Here is a 27711-nt window from a genome sequence, read left to right on the forward strand (position 1 = left end):
TGTCTCTGGAAAACCCCAACACATACTCCCTTCAGTAATGTGAGAGAGTCTCAATTTCACCCTGATAAAAATAGTTTGATTAGGTTTTACATACTAATTTGATAGGAATAAGGTATTACCCTAGGTTAGCTTGCCTTTCTTTGATTACCAGGAAAGTTGAAATTTTCTGTTATATGCTTCTTGGTATTGTTTTTTCCTACAAATTATCTGATTGTATTATTTTTCCATTTCTCTATTGTTAGTATTTTTCCTATTGATTTATCAGCGCTCGATACACATTAAGGATATGGACATTTAGAATTTTTCATTTGTTTCAAAATATAAAACATTTTTACACTATTTCACTCATGATTACAATAATGTTTATTATACAGAACTTTGAAAATAAAAATACATTAAAGAACATAATTATCCGTGATCCTGTATTAACTGGTGAGAATTGAACACTGATGCATTTTCTTTCTTTTTTCTGTGTTTGTAGAAATTTTAAAAGTAAAATTGTAATCATTACATTGTATTTTTTCTTTTTTTTCCTTTTTTTTTTTGAGACGGAGTCTTGCTCTGTTGCCCAGGGTGGAGTGCAGTGGCGCAATCTCGGCTCACTGCAAGCTCCGCCTCCTGGGTTCACACCATTCTCCTGCCTCAGCCTCCGAGTAGCTGGGACTACAGGCATCTGCCACCATGCCTAGCTAATTTTTTGTATTTTTAGTAGAGATGGGGTTTCACCGTGTTAGCTAGGATGTTCTCAATCTCCTGACCCAGTGATCTGCCCACACTGACTTCCCAAAGTGCTGGGATTACAAGCGTGAACCACCGTGCCTGGCCTTTTTTTTTAGACAGAGTCTCGCTCTGTCACCAGGCTGGAATGCAGTGGTGCGATCTTGGCTCACTGCAATCTCTGCCTCCTGGGTTCAAGCAATTCCCCTGCCTCAGCCCTCCAAGTAGCTGAGACTACAGGTGTGCATCGCCAAGTCTGGCTAACGTTTTGTATTTTTAGTAGAGACGGGGTTTCATCGTGTTGGCCAGGATGATCTTGACCTCTTGACCTCATGATCCGCTCGTGGTCCACCTGCCTCAGCCTCCCAAAGTGCTGGGAATACAGGCATGAGCCACTGCACCCAGCCTGTATTCTGTATTTATTAACAAAGATTATGCCATATTTCCTCATGATATTAATTAACTACTCTTTTCAAACATTATTTTAATACTATGTGATATTCCATTTCATATGTACTATAATTTATTTACACATACTCCTCCTTTTTACCTGTATTTAGAGATTTCCAAATATTTGCTCTTATGGCTAACCCTGCCATGAGCAAGCTTATACAACTGATACTACATTTAAAATGAAGCTCAGCCCCACGTCTCCTCCACGTGATGTATAACGTAAAAACACTGCACCAACCTGTCACTTGAGTAGGCGCAATCACTTGGCTGGCACTAGACGTAGAAGCTTCAGGAGCTACTTCAACAGGCACAGGAGGTGATGTTTTTTCAATCACTACTATATGAGAAAGTAGAGGATAAAAAGAAAATTAAAGCCTGTTAATGTGCATTGAGATCCCATTTCAAAACGCAAGGATAATTTAGTCTAGCAATATATCACAGCATTTCTCAGATATGAAGAACTGTTCTATGTCCTAAGGCTCATGGTATTAATCTATAGCTCTGGGTTCAACATTTAGCAGGAATATCTGAGAGTGATGCAGAAGCCAAGAAAAATGATCGTTCATCAAATGATAACCTTCGGTAATGTTTGGATAGTATATACCACTCCGGATCACAGAAAACAGTAAAAAAACTCTTATCTTTACCACTGCAATACTTAGAATGCTGTAATTATGCTAACACTATATAAGTATATTACTATACTTAACACTGAACTTCAGTTATGAAGCCTAGTAATTTACTAAACAAAATCAAAGACAAAAATTTCCCGTCTTACATTTTTATTCAGAATACTCTGACAAACAGCACAGATCAACACAGGCTACCTGGAAACTGTGGATGCAGATGAATAGTTGAAATGCCTGGAGACAGCTGGGGTTGACCAGGCTCAAGTTTGGTTTTCTCTTGATCCAATGAAGGTATTTCCTGGATGGTTGTATTTTAAAAGAGAGTAAGAAAAAAAAAGAGTTGAAAGTGGAAATTATTTTTAGTTTCCCACATCTATTTTTATTTAATTAATTATATTCTTAGAAAGGCAAAGAAGTATCATAGGACCTTACATGTATAATTGTGTGAAATTACAAAAAAAAAAAAAAAAAAGAACCATTGATGTGATGCTACTATGGGAAGCCCTAAACTTTTCCCAGTGGTGCTGATCCATGCACATATCCTCAGCCATTTCCCTGAGGCCCAAAGTCTGACCTTGTAAGTAAATGTCTTGGCCCAGGGGTCCATATTTGGTCTGCAATAGGGCAAAACTAACCCCCAAAGAGGACTAAACCTTTGCCTCATTCACATGTGGCCACTGAGATGACCAGTCACAGTTTGCAGATTAAATAATGAATATAGCAGATGTGCCATAACAAAGAACACATGGTAAGTTAAAATATTTTAAATCAGTCAGTCACTACGGCCTCCTTTAACCTCACATCTGATAACTTTACAACTCCAGCTTTCTGAACAGTGGTAGCCAGGCAGAGCAACAGAAATCTGCTGGCTTGGAGAAGGATTTGGGGCTTTATCATGCATTTTGGTGCCCAAGCTTGTCCCCTGGACCTCAAGCAAAGAAGCAGTCCATCATCCACGGCTCAGCTTCCAGTTATAACTGTGCAGGGCTCATGCCAACTGAACAATTAGCCTAGTTAGGGATCTGAGACTTCACTCACACCAGATGGGACCAGAGAGCTCATATCATCACTACATTCAAGTATTCATCGAGTTACTTGGTTCTGTCCTCCTCCAGAAAGCTTACTCCTCTGGCCTCTGTTAACCTCTTATCCTCTTCTCCTGGCTTCAAGTATCACCTCTTTTCTGTTTTTTCTAAGATAGTCTGCCTGAATATCTCATCACAAATCCAACTTTGCAAGCATAAATGCTTACAGAGTAAGTCCATTTAGGTATCCCACAGATACCTCCAGCCCACCCTTCCAAAACCGTCCAGGCTCTCATTCCAACTTCATTTCTGCCAATGCCACAGTCATCATTAATCTGTCCCATCCAGACTTAAAGTCAATTTTTAGTCCTCTCTCTTTCATTCTTCATTGAAAGCCCCATCCACTGATACTTTTTTCTTATAGTTGTTCACCCTTTTTCATATCCATAGACCCCACCTCCCTAGGCTGGACTCACTCTCATTTTCAGTTTACTGTAATAATCTAACTGGTTTCCTCTTTCTTCTTGAGTAGTCCTACCAAAATTCATCTCCTACAAATATTGAGCACTTAACAGTTTTCTCCACATTTCCTCTGTCTTCTTAAGAATATAGACTAGCTTTCTATTACTTACTAGAGATGATCTCAACCAGTCTCTATTACACCACATTCCCTGCAGCCATGGCCAATGCCAACAAGGAACAGACCAGGATCAGGTGTTAATCCACTCCTGCAGTTTACAGACAGAATTTTCCCCATCACTGCGAGGCAGCAGACTTCCTAATCTACACCACTTCTACGTTTAACAAATAGGGTCCAGTCGAGACTCAGGGTATTTCCCCACTGATTTACAATGGCAGTTTGGTACTCTAGCTTTCCAAAGCAGTCCCTAATTCTGTTTCTGACCAAGTCTTTCATGAGCCTGACTGTCCCCTCCACCACACCTTTGCACATCCTGGGCATCCTCTCTTTTCTTCATCCATCACATAACATCATGAGACTTTTGTAAGTACCAAGACAACAAAGGCTATGATTGCATTTTTTGTACTCTCTCCTCCCCAAATAAAATGCAGTAAAAGTATACAAGACAATTTTTTAGGATCTCTTTTAGATTTTTAATGAAAGTTATAAAATTCAATCATAAAGACAGAAGAACTGAGTTATGATGAGACTGCCAGGCTGCTGGCTGGCCCACCTACAAGCTAAATAATTACTTCCATATATCAACCAGAACTAAATTCAAAATCAACAAAATTGCAAACTACTCTCTGTGACTGATCTTTAGAGATGCTAAGAGTTTCAAAAGTACACATAAAGTATGCATATCTGTTACACTTTTTTTGGGCTCAAAATACTATAACCTCTTTCTGGACAAGTGCTATCACTCCAAAATCGTCAGTCTCTTTTTCTTGATTATTTCAGCACTTACATTATGACATTTATGTTATTCTATCCCATAATTATAAGATAAAGATTTAGAATACTATTTAAAATAATTTATGTATGCATTGCCTCATCTAAATTCTAACAATGCATTCTTGTCAGCTTAAAGAATGATACATAAATATATACATATTTAATAATTACCTAATTTTCATGTAGTTATTATGGAGAAGGAGATAAAAAGAAAATTAAATCCTGTTATGTACATTGAGATCCCATTTCAAAATGCAATGATAATTTAGTCTAGCAATATATCATAGTAGTTCTCGACATAAAGTTCATTCATTTAATGAAAATGAATGTTTTCATTAAATAAAGAAAGCCAGATTCAGAGAAGGAACAATATTACATAAATAGGACTTAGATCCAGTAAATGTTTACATTTGCTACTAAAATGTCTCACAATTCATAGCCCCATTCTATGCCCAAAAGCCAACAGACTGACTTTTCAAAAAGTAACATTCTAGTATTTGATTGTAACTTTTAAGTGTAAGTTCTGTTCTTATTCAACTCAATTCAAATATGTATGTTAAATTTTAGTTGAATTAAGAAGTACCTCACTATTTATATGCTCTAAGAATACATGCTTATCTAAGCATGTCACAGCTTTTCTTTCACAGATGGTCCAGGCCATCAGGTGACACTGAATTCTATTTATGCCCTTGATTCTCATTAGTTCCTCATTTTCTTCTCACTAGAATTGAAGCTTCATTAGAGAGTTTTGTCCTATTTGTTCTCTATTGTTTTCCTAACACTGAGAATAGTCCCAGTCTATAACAATGGCTCAATAAATTTTTTTTGAATAACTAAATGCTATATTAACTTAAACCAAATGATGCATAATAGAGATGTTACTAAAGTTAAGTCTAAAAAATCCATACATATTCTAACAGAAAATCATTTGGAGGGTTGAAAACAAAAAGACTTGCCAACAATGAATAAATTACCTTTTCAGGGGGTGCAGTTGCCACTAAAACCAGAAAAGAAAAACGGTATTAGTATCATTTAAGACAATTCAGTCTTAAAAATATTTCAATTTTTAAAAAGCAATAGAAGTCCAGTATCTCCGCAAAAGGATTAAGAATCAAACTACAGCAAATGCAGAATTAGGATCATCTGCCATTTTAGGGAATTTTACACATGACTAACAGAGAACCCTCAGTGCTGTTACTCCTCAGCTACTGGAGCACATGGAGACGTGAATAAGTCTTGCAAACTCTTTCAAAATCAAAATTAAACAAAAAAGCTAAAGAAGGCAAAACTTTCTGGTATATCATTTTATGCCTTATCTCAATTATGTGGAACTTTCCATATGTTAGAAAACAAACGTTTTCATTAATTGGTTAAAGGCTTATCCTTACGGTATATAATGTTTGCAACGCTTTCTGGTGTCAATGTTAAAAAAGAATGTCACTGATTTCAATAAGAGACATGAGAGCATGTGCTGCATTCTTGATGTATTCCAATCTTTAATGAAGCCCGTGGATATTTTCAGAATGATATGCTAACTAAATTACAAAAAAGAATTTCACAAGCCAGGAAGGGCCAATTAAGAGATTAGAATCAATATACTGAACAAATTATACATTACACAATCATAAAGGTTATTGTGAGGGTGTTGGTGATGCCTTTGTATTTTTAAAGGCTTGCTTTTCATTAATCGGTCCTTCATATTAATTAGTTCTAAAGCCCTAGATCAACATTCACCAGGATTTTTCTCATAAGTTAATCAATGTCTCCACAAACATTAGTTTACAGGTTGGGTAGGAGCACCCCTGAAAGCAATCAGGGTACCAGACAAATTAAAATCATTGTTGCAATATTCTTGGGGTTGGAGAAAGTCAATTAATCTTTTATTCTGCCTAACCCACCACCAAGAAGGTCTTGAGGCAAAATCTGGAACTACGGCCCATTTCCTCCTGCCTGTGCAACCAACGAACAGTTGCAATCATCTGGCCATGACACTAACTGTCTAGGGGCAAACTGATTAAAACTGTCGATTCCAGCTTAGGTTCTGTCTGTTCTGCCTTACCGAGGGAGAAATGCAGTGAGTGAAAGCATAGACTCAAATAGGCCAGAACACACAAACGTTCAGAGCTCAGAAAAAAAGCCTGCCTTACCAAGAAGGCGGCTGTGGCAAGCTCCCAACACAACACTAGCCTGGGCACTCTATCTCCTCAACAGCACCCAAAAGTGGCCCCCTGAATTCTGACCTAAGAATCAACTGCGAAAAGCCAACAGGAGCTTTATTAGAGAAAATATGTCTATTCCATACAAATCTAAAAGGTATGTTCCTTCTGAGGTGAACATTTTTTGTAAGCAAGATATGTGAAGTATCAGATACTGTTGGTTTATATAAAGAGACAGGGATGACCCCACATCCTGAATGTCAAAGAGAGAGAGTCAAAGTCCATTGTCTCTAGACTCCCTCTCAAGTAGAAGGCCTTCAATTCTTTCCTTGGGAAAAGGTGCTCCGTGGTCACAGGTTGCATTACATATTCTCTATATGACATCTGGCAAGTCATGTCCCCTCTCTAGGTCTCAGGTTCCTCAGAGGGTAAACGGAAGAACCACACGAGGTGGTCACCAGATCTCTTCAACTGACAATTTCTTAGCTTCCTTCATTTCACCCTCCATGATCCCTGACTGCCCATTAGACTTTAACGCTTTAACTTTGAAAGTCTGTGGATTCCACTTCACAAATAAATATCTGTTAAATGGCCTTCTAGACAAGAAATGAATTAGGGCTATTCCCTGAAGGATCTAGATCACTCTCCAGGAATAAATGCCAAGATAAAGTAGCCCCCAAACAGCAGGACAACATTCTGAAAGTACCATGGAATATTGTTATCTACTAGGTACATATTATTCTAGAGCAGTGGCTAAACATTTTACAATACACAGGGCAGCCCCTAGTCAAATAATTACCCACTCTAAAATGTCAATAGGGCTGAGGCTGAGAAACTCTGTTCTAGAGGGTTATAAACAGAGAAGTCAAAGCAAAGACACACAGAGAGATGTCTAGAGTCCATGATCCATTACCGCTCTCACCTTCTGGCTCCGCCACTCCTGGCCCGTGTTCCCGGGAGAAGGTCAGGGCCTCCACTGGCTCTTCCTTGGCTGGGAGAGGTGGAGGATGAGTACTTTTAGCAACAGGTTGAGTGTTCTTTGGCTTGACAAATACAGGTCCTTTACCTACATGGTGATGGATTGGCCTGCGTCTATGAACGCCAGAAACCGTATAACCCATTCCACCAGGACAGATTTCCTTAAAAGCAGCTAGATTTGGGATGGGAAAATATTCCTTTTAAAAATCTAACAGTGCAAACTTATATAGAGGAAAATATCATGATGAATAGCTCTTAATAAATCATCACTAATATAGTTACATTTTAAAACTTCAAAAACAGGTGCAAAATGTAAGCAAATTGCTTGAATTTCTGATAAACTTGCATATTTACAGAAAAAAGTACAACTCTTTTTTTTACTAAACATTTTTCCATCTGGTAATTCCTTATCCTACCAAATCAGAATATACATATTATGTATAGCATATACTTAGCATATATTTTATATATCATATTATATACATAGTCATCCCTCAGTATCCATGAGGGATTAGTTCTAGGATACCCCCTGTGGATACCAAAATCTGCAATGCTCAAGTCCCTTACATAAAATTGCATAGTCTGATCAGCCCTCCATATCCAGTTCTGCATCCACAGATGCAACCAACCAATTGGGTTGAATCCATTGATGCATAACCATGGATAGAGGTAACTATATATATATGTAGTTAGCCCTCCATCCCATATATATCAGCAACCAATTAGAAAATATTATATATATTAGGTTATACATTAGGAGATATTTTATATATAGAAGACACTATATGTATTATATATCTCATGTTGTAAGTATATGTGTTATTTGCAAAAATCAGGCTTTTCTCCCCACTTTGATGTAATTTCATTAGTTATTAACAAAGAACTCAGTGACATTGATGAAGAGCCATAAGGTTACCAAAGGAAAAAAAAAATCACTATTCAGGGAAATGAGATGCTGAAATCCTCACGGTTTGTTTCCAGTTGAAGAACACAAAGGGCTCCACCAAAATGCCATGTATCAGCTGGTAAGAGGATGTCGATTACGGAAGACTGAAAAGGGGAAGTGTTTCTGAAGGGGAGAATCTCGGAATAGTGAGGAGGAGTCTACAGAAGTGAGACATGCTGGAGATGATAGGTAGAAATCGAGAAAGAAGGGAAATGCCAAATCAAGATGCAGCTATTTTCAAGTAAAGGAACAATAGCTGGGCAAAAGCCTGGCCGTGACCAGCTCATTTAATTACCCAGAGGCCAAGGAGCTATCCTGTGCACTGGAATCACTACCATTGCCAGAAAAAAATGGTTTTGTATTCTTAAAAAAAAAAACAAAACAAAACAGTAGACTCAGCACATGTGATTTGCTAACCTCCACAGCATAATCCCGATGAATAGTGAAGGGGAAAGGCAAGGGGGAGAAGTAGGGTAAGGCAGTGTGTGGCCTTCAGAGGAAAAATCCACCTAATCCCTTTGGTGTTGGTGTTGGAGGCAAATTACCAAATGCAGACACCAAGGAGCTTATGGTTAACTTTTTTATTTCTACTTTTAAAATTGAATGTAAAATAAGTCATGTCTCACTTTCCCTGAACAAGAGATCTTCTATTGGATGTCTGGGACCTAAAATTAGTTCTCAATAAAAAGGAAACTCTAAAAATACTGCTTATAGTATGCTAAAATATTGTTTTTCTAAGGATCACACACTAAATGGTAGAACCTCATTCTTATGTTTAACTAGGAAAAACAATTTTTACTTGGAAAGATGTTTCTAGAAAAAAACATGATTTTAAGAACTAAGTTTAAAGAATTAATGAACTAAATATTTTTAGTGAAAATCACCATATAACCAAAAATTCAGTGCAAAAATTTTATCTTGAACATTATTTTCAAATTTATTGATAGTACTAGAGGAGTATCCCTGAGTTACAGTCACCATTTCAATTTATGCTTCATGTAAGGATTACAAAGCCATCAAAATTGAGCTTCCACTTGTACCCCTGAACTTAAAAGCTAAAAATTAAAAAAAATTTTTTTAATTAAAAACACATTATACAGACACACAATAATATGCATAATAAATTCACAAACTGAAAGCTTTAAAAACTGAACTTCATGAGAAACGTGTCTATAAATTATAAAGATTATTTACTTGATTAATTTTTAATAATGAGTATCCATGCCTGTAATCCCAGCACTTTGGGAGGCCGAGGTGGGCGGATCACAAGGTCAGGAGATCAAGACCATCCTGGCTAACATAGTGGAACTCTGTCTCTACTAAAAATACAAAAAAAAAAAAAAATTAGCTGGGCGTGGTGGTGGGCACCTGTAGTCCCAGCTACTTGGGAGGCTGAGGCAGCAGAATGACATGAACCCAGGAGGCTGAGCTTGCAGTGAGCCAAGATCACGCCACTGCACTCCAGCCTGGGCAACAGAGCGAGACTCCATCTCAAAAAAAAAAAAAAGAAAAAAGAAAAAAAATGGATCAGATGGCACAAGAGGGTACTAGGACCTTTTGGAGGCCTAAAATTATCTAGTCTACCAATATACCATCAATGTTGTATTATCCTTTGCCTTAACGCAGTTCTTTCTGGTTCTAACCATGAACAAAGGTGAGTCATAATACTTATATTTAAATCTTGTCTGCTATGGTGTAAGTTACAGCTTTAAGACATTACATGGCCCTGTGACAGTTAAGACACTTTCCTAGGTGGAAAGCATCTTATCCAACATGCAATTGAGGAGACCATTTAATGTCTACCCCAAGTAAGTGCAACTGAGGCCATTCCTTGTTAATATCAGGTCTAATGATTTCAGGTTACATTTCTTTCTCTTCCACTTAACTCTACTTCATCTTGCTTGAGAAATTGGTGGTTCATTGGTAGAAGTAAGGTATTTAAAGAGAGAAATTTGCATTCTCAGGGCATAAGGCAATTATGTACCAAATCGAAGGATAAAGAATAATCTACTTCTTAATACTCAACTCCCACAGAAGTTTTCAGGAGTTTTGGCAAGATCTGTCCTTAAGTTATTAATCTTCATAGCGTAAATTCAATCATGAATATAATTCCCTCCATTTCCAATTAAAGAAATTAAGCATGATACTCAATAAATGAGTAAATGAATCAACCTGCACCAAGTCCAGTTACTGTGAATTGATGAGCAGCCAATCATTAGGAAAGCACATGGCCCAACAGAGCCTTCTGGTCTCTCTACACTTAAGTATCAGACTCAGAGTCCTGGAAATTGAAGATAAAATATAATGGCATTTCTTAATATTCAAAAGGAAGTCTGATATCACACTTAAACGGGAAAAATCTCTTCGTACATATTTTTTTCCCACTGATTCAACATTGTATGTGTACAGTTTCTATAAAAGTGATAAAAGTATTTACAATGTATTATTAAAAATTAAAGTCAGAAACAAAAAATGACCCAAGTTGCCAAAGTTGTCCTGTGTACTCATGTGGCTGGGAATCTATGTGCACATACAGCTGAAAATGTCTTACCTGTGCCTGGAAGGGGACATTTCTCACAGTGTGGGCCCCAGGCCTTGCCCACACTACAACAGCAGAGCTGCTTGGTGAGGTGAACAGACAGAGGGTGCATACACTGTCTTCCAGAACTGACAAGTCGGTAACAGGGCCCTTTCTCTTCCGAGATCACAGGGGGATCAGCTGAAGCAGAGAGATAAAGCCTGACATTACATGAGAAACCAAAACTACATTGGCTTTCCAAATGATAGTAAAATGAACCCTAAGGTATGAATTAAAAACCATACTGCAGGATAAATCTGTCTAGATTAAGAGCATCACCTTTCTGATGAAAAATCAGTTTACCATATGAGTTTGAGAGTCAGGGCACCAAAAGTTGTGACAGTGATTGTCCCTGTCCCTCTCTGGTCCCTTCTTCCATTTTAGCAAGCGTGCAATTAGGTATGTGTGCATAATGAAGAGAAAAATTTCAACAAAAAAACCCACCTTTCCAAATAAACCTAGTCACCTACTATCAAAATCACTACCTAGTTTTTTATATTTAACCACAGTAGAGATAATTCTAGGGCAGCATTTAATGAATAATCAGGCACTTTGGAGAATGAGGAACATGGTTGATGCTGCAAGCCAGCATCTGCTCTTCTCACCCCAGGGAAGTGAGAGCTTGCAGGGCCCGTCAGGTCTCACCCTAGGCCAGTGAACATGAACAGGAGGCAGAAAGTGGCTTCTGATTTGGAGTGCCAGACAAGGCCCCTGTTCTAGCCAGACAGCACACTGGAGAAGGAAGAGATGATGTGCTCAGCTCCTCAGAAAACACTGCAAAAGTATATGAGGCTCTAGGCATCCAATATCTAAACCTTAATCCTAATCTTCTGCAATGCGTTTAGTAGATAAGAGTTCATCAACCTAACAGCTAATACTCTGCTAGGCACACATGGCAAATATGAAAATAAGCAAAAGACAGCCCTGCCTTCAAGAAGTTCATCTTCTAATGCAAATATGAATGGAGTGTGTTCTACAGAACCAGGTCCAGGTCAAGTCAAAGGTGCTGAATCAGACAGTTTGGTGTCCCCGCTCTGCCCATTCCCCAAACCCAACCAGGGCTCTTCTCTATCATATCACCATCCAAATGAGGTTTTCTGACTTGCCTTTCCCTTACCCAATTCCTCTATCATCTTTTTTAGGGGAGGACTTCCTGAAGATGTTATCTGTGGTGCTATCTGGGCAGGGCACTTTGGCTTTGATTCTGGGTACACGCAGTAGTGTAGTCTCCATAGGATTTCTTCAGCTGTAAATGGCATCAGTGGTGTCTATGATTTCTGCATTGCCTTAAGGTACAGTTGCTAGTGGATTCTGTGATAAAATTTTGCTGAGGAGGCTACCAGGTGGGCCAGTCCTCAGGCCCCAGTGGTAGCAGAGGCGGGCCAAGTGTGTTTGTCTTTAGGCCCGAGGGCAGAGTACACAGGCACTGGTGTTAGTGGGTCCAAGTGGGCCAATTCTTGGGTCTCTACACGGCTTGCTTAGGTGCCAGCAGCGATAGTAGTTAGCCAGGCAGGTCCTCAAGTCCCTGGGCAGTGGGTATAGCACAGGTGATGGCAGTAGCAGTGGTGAGACAACCCTCTGCTTCCCACGCAGTCCATGCTGGTGTTGTCAGTGGCTGCAATGGGCTGGGCAGGCCAGTCCCCAGGCCCACAGGTGGTACGTACAGGTGAGTGCCAGCTGTGATGGTAGTGGTACATTGGGTGGGCCTGGCCTGGGCCTCTGAGAGGAGTGCTCAGGTGCCAGTGGCGGTGGGACCTGCTTAAGACTCAGAAGGTGTGTGTGGGACCCAGCGTGCGGGAGCTCCCTTTCAGCAGCAATTCCATCATGAGGTCTCTAGGCAGCTCCCTAGGTTAGTCTCGGAGTCTGTGAGGGCCAAAGGGCTCTCCTGTGGCTAGGATTGCAGGAATTCACATGGGAATGTGGATCACTGGAGGTCTCTCATTTACCCTTTCCTCACACTGGGGAGCCTCCCCAGGCTCCCAGCTAATCCTGGCCGAGCAGGCTGCCTTGGTTCCCTCTCCTTCCCTGCCTTAGGTGTTTCCTGTCACTTCTCTGTTGAACTTCAGTGTTCTCTGTTAGGTGATCTGTTCGAAGCGGGATTATCTACTTGCTATTTTGGTTCTCCTTTGTGGAGGAGGTGAGCACCAGATGCCTCTAGTCAACTACTTTAAAGCCTCTCCCATATCTAAATTTTACTGATGCTTTCACGATTCACATTTTCTTTGATCTACAACTATTTGAAGCCAAAACTGTTCATTTATGCCACATATACCTGACAGGGTGTGCCATTTAAAACTGCCCCTATTTTAGTACCTACATTGCCTGTTGTTCTTTTGTCATTTCAAATGACTTGCATTCTGTTTATTTTATTAAACATCTCTAGTATTTTCACACTCTGGTCAACATGATGCATAAACCCAGAAACAAGATGCTACCCAGAATGACGTAAGATTGGTGTTGCTATTGTCTGAACATCTTTAACCTCAGATTGGAAGATTAATTGTAAAGGATAACACATTAGTGCACTACATTTATTATTTAAAATATGGTACATGTGATTATATATTCTACTGAGTCATAAGGTTTTATGCTATACTAAAGAAAACTAGAAATGCCAAAAGATTTCAAAGGAAGAGGGAAAACAGCTCTAGAATCGAATAAAACTGAGGAGTGATAATGAAGGGTGCCTGTAGGCTCTTACATGTACGTACACTGAAATAGCACTTTGTCAGATCCTATTTTGTGCAGGATGTGTCACTAAAATTACAGCAAAAAGATTCTGATACTTTATCTAAAGGCAAAAGCACTTCAGAAGCATAAAACCTACTGAAAATGCAACATTCACCAGGAAAGTAATTTTTTTTTGCTCTTGGCTAGAGACATAAGACAAATTTTCAAACTGGTCACAAGCATATAGCTTTGTACCCAAGTACAGTACTAAATCATAACCACAGAGCCCATGGTGATGGCAATTCAGTTACAAAACAACAGTAAAAAGCTAAGGTACTATCGCTTGGGTTCCTCAGTGATACATTAAGCAACTTATATTTAATTATGGCCTTAATTATAGGATCGTATAATAAACTCACATTATACTTTCAAAGACATACTACTCTAATGTATTGATCCATTTATGCTGAAAGTTGCAAATTGTGTGTGTGTGTGTGTGTGTGTGTGAAAAATCAGACCTACTGCAATGACCTTGAGCAGTAGGATATAAATAACTCCCACAAGCTTAGCATTCCAATAATGGAACACTAGGCATAAGTGGGTTAAAATGTGAACGACAAATATTAAGCAGATATTAATTAATTAATCTGGTACTTAAAAGAAGTTGAAAAGTAGGGAGGATTTCAGAAAACAGCAAGGGTATAAAGATCTAGCTAACCTTACTAGTCTGCAATCACTCCCACCCACATCTGTAATATCCTTAATTATTTCTTGGATGAAATTCCACATTAGCAGTTAATCCCTTCACAGCTTAGTATCTATGAGGATGAGTGTTAGGATGCAGGTCTAGGAAGTAGGTAAAGCTGCTATGAGGAGTCTGAGAGGCAGCTTTCCCAGGGCAGTAAGAACCACTGGGCACTCCGACTGGGAAATGCGTCATTAAAAACCAATTCATGGCTGGAGGGTGGAAGCTCATGCCTGTAATCCCAGCACTTTGGGAGGCCGAGGTGGGCAGATCGCTTGAGGTCAGGAGTTCCAGATCAGCCTGGCTAACATGGTGAAACCCCATCTCTACTAAAAATATAAAAATTAGCCGGGTGTGGTGGCAGACACCTGTAATCTCAGCTACTCAGGAGGCTGAGGCAGGACAATCACTTGAACCCAGGAGGCGGAGGTTGCAGTAAGCCAAGATCACGCCACTGCACTCCAGCCTGGGCAGCAGAGCAAGACTTCCTCTCAAAAAACCAAACCAAACCAAACAAACAAACAAACAAACAAAAAAAAACACCACAATTCGTGGAGAACCAAAATAAAAGCAACAATAATTCAAGGCCATTGCAGTTAGGTCACCTATTCTATAGTGTGGCCGGTGAGATGAAAATATCAGTTCTCCTTAAATAAATGACTTACTCCTGGCATTTCGGACTGTTTACTGTCTCCTGACTAAAGGTTCAGCTTGTGGAGTGAGACAGATCCAGTTCCAAATGTGGGCTCTACCCTTTACAGGCTGTCTGACTGTTGGAAAGATCCCTAACCCCTCTGTGCCTCAATTCCTTCATTTCTAAATTAGAAAAAATAACAGTACAAATCCAATAGAGATCTTGTGAGTATTATATGGGATAATTCACATAAAGTGCTTAGCACAGTGCGTGGCATTTACGAAGTTTGCAATAAAAATTATTATTGTCATGGTTTTCACTGTTACTCTAATAATCTGGGAGCAAGCAGTTGGTACAGCTCTGTCTCACCTCTGGGCCACGGTGCCATGAGACCTCCAAGTGAGGGAGGCTAGGGGCCTAATCTGAGATGGCCACAGAGGAGGTAGAAAGAAAAGAACGGGCCTAAGATAAATTATGAAGACTAAATGGCATCCTTTGAAACCAAAAGATCAAGAGACCAAGATGACACAGGCCCCCAGCCAGGGTGCTCTGGACAACAATGTTACCATGGGTATAAAGATATCAAGTCTGGAAGGAAAGCCCATTTTAAGGGAAAAGCTGGAAAGCTAGCATTAATTTACCCATTTGGCTTTGCCAAAAAGGATACAAAGCTACGCCACTCAATATGTTAGGCACTAGCCACATGTTGCTCTTTGGATAAAATTGATATTAAATAAAAGTAAAAATTCAATTCCTCAGTTACACAGGCCATATATGACTAGTGGCTGCTGTATGAGGTGGCACAGATGGAGAATATTTCCATCATCTCAGATAGTTCTATTGGACAGTGTTAATTAGCTTGAGCGTCAGCAAACTTTTTCTGTTAAGTGTCAGATAATAAGTATTTTAGGCTTTGTGGGCCATACAATTTCTGTTGCAGCTTCTCAACTCTGTCGCTGTAATACAAAAGCAGCATCACACAGTAAGTAAATGAATGGACATGGCTGCGTTCCAATAAAACTTTATTCACAAAAACAGAGTTGGCCCATGGGCTATAATTTGCCAACCCCTGATCTAGAACCCTAAATTTGGAGGCACAAATCCTGTTTTAAATCTCAACTCTCAGCTACTAGCTGTGTGAGAAGCTACTTAAACTTTCCTAGCTTTAGTTTCCCAGTGTATAAGACAAGCATGGTATGTTTCTCATAAAGATGCTCAGGAAATTACAAATGAATGATGTACCTAATGAAGACCGGCTTTTAAAAGGCACTTGTCCTTTATCTCATGACTTCCAGGACTACGGCAGAAGCTCCTGAGGCACATCTTCTCTCTAACCCTCCACTTCTGTCAGCTAGCTCCAAGTCCATAGGTAAAGAATACTATGAAACAGCAAAAGCCCAGGCTCAGAATTCTTTTATCTGGGCCTTTTTACTGAACCTATGGACACACTCTCAGCAGCACTCATCATGGAGCTCTGAAGTTCCTGAAGGAGTTCAGAAAGCCAGAAAGTCTTCCTACTTCGATCGCAAAGATTATGATACTTTTCTTGAATTTGCTCTGGAAAGTCCTTGAGTTTCCACCTTTCCCCATAAATCAGGTAGCAACAGGTCTGGAGAATGCTGCTACATCATCCTAAGCCTCAAACATAGAGGTCAGAGGCAGCAAATGCCAGCATTTGCCTACTTTCTTCCTTTTAGCTTGGCTAAGCCAAGGCAAGCAGCAAGGAGAGAAAGTGAAATTGTTGCAACCTTTGGCTGGAGCCAAGGAATTCTGGGGGGGTTCAACTCAGTTCAGTGCATTCAAGAAGAGAAAGTGCTTCCCGTTGCTCCTTGGGCATAATCTAGTGCAGGGGTTCAGAGAGTCAGCCACGCCTTGTATGCTCTGGATCTGGCCTAAATTCATGTTGTCCTAGCAAATGTTGTCAGTATCCTCCATTTGCCTGCAGGCTTCATCCCTGGCTGGTTTTATCTCTCTCCAGAGCAGACATTTAGCAACCACTGTGTTGAGTGCCTGTGTCTGCATGTGTCTGTGTGTGTGTGCGCGCGCGCGTGCGCGTGTGTGTGATCTCCAGTCCCCTTCTGCTACTTCCCTGTGGCTACCAAAAATACCATTATCTTTCCATTTTTTTCCTTTCCTCTGTAAGTATCACCTTCTTCCCTAATTCTTTCTGTCTTCAGACTTCCCCCATCAAGTTCTTCACAGAATTCACCCGAAAATCAGACTGGATTGGTTCAAATCGCAAATCCTAAAGGAACTCTATATGTCTCTGTGATGTTACATGTGGTAAATTCAGAGGAAAGAGGAATAAATCTTCTCACTCAACACTGGTAAAGAGCCCAGGTTTTCACTTCAAACTCTCAACTGGAACACTTAACTAGCAACAAACGTCTCTTAATACTTACCATTTCAGCTGTTGTAGCTGAACCGTAAAATTGAATTATTTATTTTTCAAATAAGAATGGATGGTTGTTTAATAAGTTCAGAATTATTTGCGCAATGACAGGGAAAATATGCTAAGGAAATATGCAAGTGTTTCAAAAATCTCATTGGCAGATTGCTACAATCTTATTAAAACCTGGATGTCTGCCCTAAACTCTAGACATCAGATCTAGTCAAACTTTCACAGAGCATTTTGTGACTAGTTCTGCAAGTTTACCTAATCAGCAACCTTCAATATAAGAATTGTAAACAGACTACAAGTCAAATTATAAAAGAGGTGGAAAAGCATTCATAACAAACTCTATATCCAAACTCTACAATCTTTATGCTTAAATTATAAAATGATTTAAAATATTTTGTTAATATAATTCAAATCAGCCAAAAATGATCCCCTAAGTTATCTGGATACCATCAACAATGTGATTTTTGGCCTGAAATTTCCAAATCCTTGCATCAGTTTCAAAGGTACCTTGTGTGCAAACATAATTTTATGGTCTAATTTTACCACCCGTTAGGAAAGCCTTATAATTAGGTGTCTGTCTGCTTCACGATCAAAACTGTCTGTAAAAGAACACAGAAAAGAGGACTTACGTGTAAAACTTCCTAATCTGCAGTTGACAGTTTTTAAAGGAAAAGAGTAGTAATTAGTAATAACATTTCAAAAGACTCAACAAACTCACGTAAAAGTAATAAATGAGACTGTCATTTTTATTTTACTACATTTGTCTTTATCACCTTATTTTATTTTAGTTATTTTATTTATGAGATATGTTATTTATGAGATATGTAGATATCTCACCTTAGGGCACAGAGTTAGAGAGAGAAGCTTGGTTAAAAATGAATGGCAGTATACTCATGAAGAACATGTCAACCAAATGGCAAATTTCCAACTAGGGACAAGAAAGATGCAGCTCATTATATACCAAAGCCACATTAAAAAATAAATAAAAGTGGTCGGGCATGGTGGCTCACACCTGTAATCCCAGCACTTTGGGAGGCTGAAGCGGGTGGATCACCTGAGGTCAGGAGTTCAAGACCAGCCTGACCAACATGGCAAAACCGTGTCTCTACTAAAAATACAAAAATTAGCTGGGTGTGGTGGCACATGCCCGTAATCCCAGCTACTTGGGAGGCTGAGGTAGGAGAATCGTTTGAACCCGGGAGGCGGAGGTTGCAGTGAGTGGAGATCACACCATTGCACTCCAGCCTGGGTGACATATGTGAAACTCCGTCTCAGAGATAGATAGATAGATAGATAGATAGATAGATAGATAGATAGATAGATAGACAGACAGATAAAAACAAAAAACTTGCAGGAAAGAAACTAATACACAATTGCTCTTAAAATTATCCTAATAGTTTTCTGCCATGCATCCGTTTAAACTCTATATAACCTTTAAAAATCTGCAGTGCTACAAGGCCCACGTCTATAGTCATGCTACTCAGCAGGCTGAACAGAGATCACTTGAGTCCAGGATTTGAGTCCAGCCTAGGCAACATAGCAAGACCCCATCTCTTTAGGAAAAAAAAAAAAAAAAAAAAAAAACTTGCAGTGCTTACCTACTTTTGTAATAATGGGCATGACTACTTTAAAAATAAGACAATCTTAAAATCTCAAATCTGCATTTGAGAACTTTACACCTAAAATGCATTCCTCTCTAATGGCACATGATCTGTAGTGATTACATGGATTACTTTACATGCAGAGGGAGTATCTCTTTGGTGAAACTATAGTTCAGAACCAATATTAGAACATGTGGTTTGATGAAGGATTTTTACCCTTATCAGAAACAAGGGAAAGTCTCAGAAACATTTTTAAGGCAAAACACTATAATATAGGGTCATTTTGGTGGGTTTAAAGAACAAGACAATATCTGAAATCAGAACTGAATTAGAAAATCTAAAACACAGGGCCTTGGTAACTATTTTCCAGACTCTTGCAATTGAGAAAGAAGTGAAACCTCACTAAAGTAGAGTCCAGAGACTCAGAATTTGGAATACTTAAAGGCAGAAGCGGGGACACAGTTTAATTCAACCTAAAGAATCCTTAAAATACTGTATTTATGACAGAAAAACCTACTGTCATCTCTCAGGTACCAAGAAAGGTTGATATGTCCATTTTAATTCCCTCTTTTCTTTCCATCAAAGCGTATTTCCTCAGTGGGCTTTGTCTTTATCCTGAGTTTTAGCTACTATATTTTTATCACCACAATAAAAATGCATTTTAGAGAAGGTTCCATGATATAGATTTATTTTACTACATCAGGCGGGCCCCCTCCTTGTCATTTTAATTAATGAGGTTTTCCGCATATTTACAAGGATTCAGTTGGCCACTGAGCATTTCCGTTCTTTTGGGAAAACCCCAAAGACAATTAATCCAAAATAGGAGTAAAAAGTGATTATTACTTACGAACACAACTTGAAAAGGTAGGATCCGGCCCAAATCCTATTTTGCAGGTACATCGATAGCTGCCCATGGTATTCAAACACTCACCATTAGGGCATACACCTTGTAGCTGACATTCATTAATATCTGCAGGAAAACATAATTCTTTAGAAGGAGTGGTCAAGCCCCATTGAGCAGATTCTGGCTATACATTGCATTCACTTCCTTTTTCACTATAATAATCTTTTAGTTATAGTGAAAAAAGGATGTCGCAGGTGTGAATAATATTAAATCAATTAACGTTTATTGAACATTTACCATTTATATAGCAAATATTTATTACATACTTACTACATGCCAGGTGCTAAGGATTTACTAGTGAAAAAAAAACTGATAAAAATTCTGGCCTTCACAGAATTTTCGCTTTAGTGTTAGTTTATGTTAGGCATTACGGAGCATATAGGTAAGGCAAAGACTCTCACTCTGGAAGCACTGACAGTCTAACTGTACATATGAATATTTGAAAAACTAAAGAAGTGAAAAGCAATTCAAGTCATACAAGAAAGAACTGTCATAAACTGTTAGAAGTTAAATTATGAAATTGCCTACACAGACAGTAAGAGCCACAGAAGGAAGCTGGAGGTGGGGCAGACTGTGGCACTGAGGAGGAGGTAAGCCTTCAGAGTGCTGATGTCTGGGCAGGAGCTGGATGGATGGGTGAGGAAGGGAAGGAATGACTTCTGTGGGAAACACTGGAGCTTGAGCACGGAGTGTGGCCAGGGGAAGGAGGCTCAGGAAATAATGAGTCAAACCACTGGCTGGAAAAGAAGATTCAGGAAGGTAAATAGTTGGAAACAGAGCCCGTAAAATTCAGGCTTGACTGGACTACACACCATGAGGAAGTAAGAGAAAGGAGTCAAGGATGTCTGGGAGGCTTCTAATCTAAGAAAAAAGGGGGAAAAAAAATCACAGCTGGTTTTGCGGAAGGAGTTCTGAGGAAGAAAGAAGGCAGGAAGATGAGGAGTTCAGTTTTATAGTTCAAGGCCACACTGGGATACCCAAGTAGAAATACCTGGCAGCAGCAGAAGATTCAGAAATAGAGTGAAAGAGGAAATCACTGCTACAAATAGACACTTAAGATACTCTGCATATGGAGATCCAGGGGAAAATCAAAGTGATTTGAAAGAGGAGGGATACAAATGGAGTGATTTTACAAAGAAAGATTATATAGTCACTTGCAAAGGTAATTAATTGAAAATCAAAAAGTTGGATACAATGGTAGCAAAACATTATTATCAGGATCATCACATAAAAAGAAATATAGTCCTCAATCATTATTTGAGCAAATACCAACATTATTTGAACATGAATATTTCATGTTCTAAGTAGGCATCGTGATCTAAATGTACATATTTTACTCAGAACATGCAATTTTTAAGTTAATTTCAGTGATAAAATATGATACCTTCCATGACATTCAAATGATAAGTTAATGCATATTTGCTGTATAAATTCTATGGTGTTCCAACTTGCACGTAGCTGGAAACTGGTACAGCTTGATGACACCTGGTATGGCACACAGTATAGCACCTGACCATCTCATTACTTATTGAAGTGTGTGTTGTTCTGGAATGCACATTCATGTACAGCATGTAACTGAAAATATTCCCCCATAACTCATTCTTTTTAAGAAAACCACCACGAAGGACCAGGAAGAGTGCCAAGTCCAATTGGAGCTTACATGGTACAAGTGAAGCCCTATTATATGTCCCAAGTAAAACCTCAAGTTTGGGTAACCAGCCAGTTGTGGTCAAGAAGGCTGGACAAAATTTCCACTCTTCTGTTTCCCCTCTCATCCTCACTAGGGTATGATTATTAGCATTCCTCTTCCCCTGAATGGCCTGTACTCCTGTTCATTGGCTGCACCACTACACATTCCAGGATAAGATTGAGGACCCAGAATTTTCCCTTGCTAGGTGATTTCTATAACAGCACCATCTCAGCCTTGCGGCTGGCTGCCAGGCTATGGTAGAGGTTTCCCCCTAGACTTATAAATACCTGATTTACAACCAGTGCCTAGTACCCTCTTCCAATGCCCCTTCTTTGACTCTCCACACTGCTCACTGCCTTGACCCTGATGCCATGGGAATGGAGGACAGGAATTCAAACTGAAGAAGACAAACAAAAATGACCAAGCAAACCTACTGGGTATACACAGTAAGAGACAGAAAAATCCACAAAGAAGAAGAATCGTGTAAGACTCTTCCTGTTACGACTGTTTTAATCAGCTTGTGTCACTGGCACTGGCACCAACTCTTCCCCTAATTTTGGCCCAAGGAGCCCAGGAAGCCTCAGCCTTCCTCTGTGACACATTCTCACAGTTTCCAGAAAAACTGTTTCCTTCAACTGCCTTTGGTTTCTCTATTTTTTTAATATTTCCTGAACTACTACAAATTAGAGATTGGATTTGTGTCCTATATTTAATGTATACACACTAGAGTATATCAATCTTAAGTATACAACTAGATGAATTTTTGCATATCCACGTGTGGTGTTACCACCACCCAGATCGTGATTAAGAATGTTTCCCTCACCTCAGAAAGTTCTTTGTGCCCCTTTCCAGCCAACAAACAACTTATCCCCATAATTTTAATATAGGACTTCAGAAATTAACAAATTAATAAGATCTTTCTAATTATCAAGAAACAGGAGCAACTGTCTAAGTGATTTTCCTAGACAGGTAGTCACAAGCTTCCTAAATTAAACTGAAGGATGTCAGAGACTCGCAAATACGTTAAAACAAAGCATTGGTTGAACTGAACGCATTGTATCTGGATGAGAGAAGGACATTCCAAGTGAAGACATCATCAGGCCAAAGTTTAACAACTGTATGGAATGTGACAGGTGAATGGTAAACCAGAATTCTATTTAGACTTAACAACTGTATGGAACATGATGGGTAAATGGTAAACCATAATTCTATTTAGACTTAACAATTGTACGGAACGTGATGGGCAAATGGTAAACCAGAATTCTATTTAGACTTCATTGCCTAAAGCTATCTTCTTTCTTTAATCAAATAAAACTTGATTACAATATTTGTCATTTTATAAATAGCTTATTTTTAAATAATATTAAACAACAATATAGCATTTCAGGAGTCTCATATTTTTATTTATTTATTTATTTGAGATGGAATCTTATTCTGTTGCGCAGGTTAGAGTACAGTGGCACAATCTCGGTCACTGCAACCTTCGCCTCCCAGGTTCAAGCGATTCTCCTGCCTCAGTCTCCTGAGTAGGTGGGATTACAGGCACGTGCCACGATGCCCGGCTAATTTTTTTTATTTTTATTTTTATTTTCAGTAGAGACGGGGTTTCACCATGCTGGCCAGGCTGGTCTTGAACTCCTGACCTCAAGTGAACCGCCCACCTCGGCCTCCCAAAGCTTGTGAGCCACTGCATCCAGCCGAGTCTCATATTTTAAAGGGTTAACAAACCTTCCTTAATGGATTCTAACTAAATCAAAAGTATTTTAATATTCAGTTTGAAAAACACATGAATTTATTCCTTATTCTCCCTCTATAGATGACAAATTTCTCTGGAAAACCGTAGAAGTCTGTTCTTTGAAGAAGTGGTATAACCACTGCATACAGCACAACTTCCTGAGTTAAAGAATGAAGGCCAGAATAAATGGCTGAAGGGGTTCAGCACCCACATACAGCCAGTCACCCATTCCCTATCCCCACCTGGGCTTTTGTGTTCAGGCAGGCAGTCTAGAAGTTTATAGAAACAGAAACTAGGAAAGAAATTCATCCAGACCCAAGCGTTCCTCTAGAGTAGACAAATTCCACACAGCTACTGCTAACATGAAGGAGCTTTACATACTTTTCCACTTACTTAAAACATTTACAGGTATCTCCGCCTGTATAGCCTACCACATACTTCAGCCCACAGATGAAGTTCAAGAATACAAAACTGCTTTTCTTCTAAAACTGCTCTTCTTCTAAAATGGTCAAATATTGGCAATGTCCTATGGTTCAACCTAATACAACAGAAATAAGAGGGTTGGGCTTCTATTAATCAGGTAGTAGAAAAATTTAGAGTAATCAGGCATACATGCATAACAAGAGACTCCCTATGAACAACCCAACATAAAACAGCCTAAATATTTCAGTACAGGGGAATGATGCGATAGGCTGACAATGAAGTGAGGACCTTCATCTTCCTTCTACCTTGTTCTTTACATTTCTATAGCACACCGTATCTCATTGGAACTTCACAACAATTCTAGATGGTGAGCAGTACAAGAATAATTATTCCATTTTATAGAGATAATTTTGCCCAAGGCCATATTTCTAAAAAGGATGAAGAGGATGGGGGAAAATAATAGAAGGAATGTTCCACAAAGATCTACCTTTTGGTCCAACTGGACAAAATGTTATGTTACCCAGAGGAAGTCTCTGAGTTTCTCTTGATCTCAGTGTCCTCTCCTGTAACACAGATGGGCTGAACTATATAATCCCCAAGGTTACCTGTAGTTTAAATATTCTCCAACTTCAAAACAATCTGCCAGTTGCCAGGGCTGAAAATGCCAGGGAATAAATACAGTATGATATTTGGTGCATAATATATTACGAATAGCACAAGTGCCCTTATGGGAAATAAATATATTTTTATGCATCTCTTCTACGGAAAAGTATGTATGTTTAACAAAGTGAGTAAGAATTTACTGTCTTCTTAGTGATGCAAGTTTATACAGGAAATGAGGCATGTCCAACAGGAGTCAGGACAAGGTAAGAACAGGACATGAGGATCTTTCTACTGTGTGAAAATATGAAGCTTTCTGGAGATTCACCTGTATGTGTTCAGCTTTTGCTAGTGAATAGAAATTCCATGATAGAATTACATTAGCAGTATGCCTTCAACTTGAAAGCAGAAAAATACCTCTTGACACAAATACTTTCCCCACACAGATAATAAATAATAATCCCAGACAGATAATATATATAATATAAATAATAAAATGATTTAATTATTTAATTTAATAAATACTTTAGGTAGAGGAGTTCACTTTAAGACAATATATATATTTCTTAAACTTCCAAAGAACAACTTTGCACTGGGTACACATACCCATGAAGGAACATGAAGATATTCTATAGTGTACACACAGGCTTTGGATACTTTTAAGGGAACTAATCTATAGATCTCCAGCCTTCAGATGTTTCTTTTTGAAGCGATCTGCCTAAGAATATATCTGCCAGTCTTCCTTTCCTATCTTCCCCTTTCATCAGGGCCTTCTTGTTCTTGACCAAGTCAAGATCCCTGAGATCTGGATTGACCTCTTGTCAATCCAGAATCTTTCTAGGCCTTTCTAAGTACACTGTCTTGAAAGGTAAAATTCTCGCAGGCACAGAATAAATGAACAATTCACAAACATATCAACCCCAGGATAGAGTCACAGGAAAGATAATGAGTCTGATGTGTTTCATAAGAAGATCTGGCTTTACCAATTAGGTTAAATGGCAGAGACTGTTTATCAATGGCATGAACCAATTCTGCAGCTCCAAAGTTTTGATGAAAATATTTAATGCGGCCGGGCGCGGTGGCCCAAGCCTGTAATCCCAGCACTTTGGGAGGCCGAGACGAGCGGATCACGAGGTCAGGAGATCGAGACCATCCTGGCTAACACGGTGAAACCCCGTCTCTACTAAAAAATACAAAAAACTAGCCAGGCGAGGTGGTGGGCGCCTGTAGTCCCAGCTACTCGGGAGGCTGAGGCAGGAGAATGGTGTGAACCCGGGAGGCGGAGCTTGCAGTGAGCTGAGATCCGGCCACAGCACTCCAGCCTGGGAGGCAGAGCGAGACTCAGTCTCAAAAAATAATAATAATAATAATAATAATAATAATAATAAATAATTAAAAAAAATTAGAGGCTCCTATCTCAATGGTGTAACAGTCCAACAGGAGCAGAGATAGTACAATATGTGTTACAATGGGGTGTTCCATGTTGATGGTAAAGGGTACCTAATTTAGCTTAGCAGGTGTTAGGTAGACCACTCAAGAATTCCACGAGAAAGTGAAAGTTGATCAGGGATGGCAAGCAGAAAGGTAAGTAGATAAAAGAGAGAGGAATTAGAGTTGACTTTCTAAAATACTTTTATATAAATTACTTTTATATAAATTATAAGTTTTTTGTTAAAATTTCCTAGATGATGTCACAGAGTAAATGTTATCTGCCTAGCTATTTTAGACTTAAATAGCATCAACATTAGAGAAAAATTAAACCTTTGTTCTTCTTTACTTAGAGCAAAAAAAAAAGAAAATATTTAATGCACACATACAACATAAATGTGCCAGAAATTAACCTATTGTATCCACTTAACTTTTTAATTAAAATGTAGATGTCAGCTTAAAGATGTGTGAACACCTAACTTTTTCAAAATTATTCTAGGAGATAAGTGGAGAAAAAAATATTTGAAAACCAATGTTCTACAGCAATTTTACCCAAGGTATTTTACACAAAACACAGACTTTGTGAGACCTCTGCTAAAACGGGGGTTCTGCAGCCAAGTATGTTTGAGAAATACTGCCTATTCTATATACACAAGCATATTTAAAACCCGAGGAGTCCTTTGGCAAAATCTCTTGTTTTTTCTGTGTTTAACTTGGTTTTTCTACACATTTGGCTGTGGGACCCTTTTAAACACACAATCTATTAACATCCCTCTGAACTGGTGGTCTGTGGAAACATTTTGTGAAATGTTGCTCTCTGGGGCCAGCTTCAAAGACTATCGTATGAGTCTCTTCATGATTGTATTTGCCTCTATCTAGGCCCCACTGCTGCTAAAGCCTACCCATGATCCTGTAACTGTCCCGTGATTATAAAATGATCATCCACCATAGGATGGATTCAATCACTGGACTCACTGAAAAAAGTCAAACCACTGTGGCAGCAACTCCTTTCCTTCCAATTCTTCTGTCTTCGGGGAATATGATAAAGGAATTATCAGAGCCCAGAGAACAGCTTGTATTTATTTCTTGATACATGTGTGCTACACATGGAAGACGCTGCTAGTAACACATACTCTGTTAGTCTTGGATTCATGACTGTAGTCTACAGGCACTGCATTAACTTCTCCTTGAAATATTCACAGTCACACGAATCCATCATGGGCTTTCTTCATCACTCATAATACAGTAGGCATCTTCCCATTCATTTTATAGCCACAGAGATTAAGGTCAAAGAGCTATTGAAAAATACAATGTGCTAACGACTCACTTCACTACTGTCTTTCCTGAGGAAAAGTTAATGAAGTAAACACATTTCCTTTTTGAATCCTATGCCAGCATAGTAAGAGGACACACCAGAAAAATAATTCTAAAATGCACAGGAATGGTACCAATTTGATTTGAAAATGCTGAAACAGGGTGGTCAGGTCCAGATCAAAAGCTGTTTAAATTCTTACTGAAAATACTGTGCATATTTAAACTAGAAAGTACAGCAGTAGTTCTAACAGGATGTCCAGGACAGTTAACACCTTCAAATCAGTAAATTATCAATCAGTTCCCTCTGAGCCATTGACCATTGTAAAAGATGATCTGGCATCATACTAAGTACATGACAGTTTCTGAGATTAAAAGAAAATACAACAGAAAATTATGATTAACCTCTGGTAGGCTAAACAAAAGGAACATTAAACATTTCTAAGTGTTTTGAAGAACTGAATTATCAAGTTTGGTTCACTGCAGTCTTAGTTCTTACCTGCTGGTTTTCTACTATTATTTCGAAAACATATACCAAGAACAATAGATTCTAAGTTTCATCTTCTTTTTTTTTTATTATACTTTAAGTTCTGGGATACATGTGCAGAATGTGCAGGTTTGTTACATAGGTATACACGTACCATGGTGGTTTGCTGCACCCATCAACCTGTCA

The 27711-nt window shown here is 38.9% G+C and overlaps 1 protein-coding gene across 30 annotated transcripts in view; it reads right to left on the reverse strand.

Annotated features, from left to right (window-relative positions):
• The window catches only part of LTBP1 (latent transforming growth factor beta binding protein 1), a 445837-nt gene that overhangs the window by 135983 nt on the left and 282143 nt on the right, over positions 1-27711 (reverse strand). For 10 of the 30 annotated variants that reach the window (XM_065527196.2, XM_065527194.2, XM_045369526.3 and 7 more), the window contains 6 exons: positions 19795-19917; positions 10870-11037; positions 7317-7544; positions 5213-5235; positions 1998-2097; positions 1409-1507 (listed from right to left, as the gene is read on the reverse strand). In XM_065527196.2, coding sequence (XP_065383268.1) covers positions 1409-1507; positions 1998-2097; positions 5213-5235; positions 7317-7544; positions 10870-11037; positions 19795-19917 — 741 coding nt within the window. The remainder of the gene's footprint in view (positions 1-1408; positions 1508-1997; positions 2098-5212; positions 5236-7316; positions 7545-10869; positions 11038-19794; positions 19918-27711) is intronic. The other 20 variants (XM_074011983.1, XM_015433805.4, XM_015433803.4 and 17 more) reach the window with 3 other exon arrangements.

This window comes from Macaca fascicularis, chromosome 13 (genome assembly GCF_037993035.2).
Source record: "Macaca fascicularis isolate 582-1 chromosome 13, T2T-MFA8v1.1".
NCBI classification, from domain to species: Eukaryota; Metazoa; Chordata; class Mammalia; order Primates; family Cercopithecidae; genus Macaca; species Macaca fascicularis.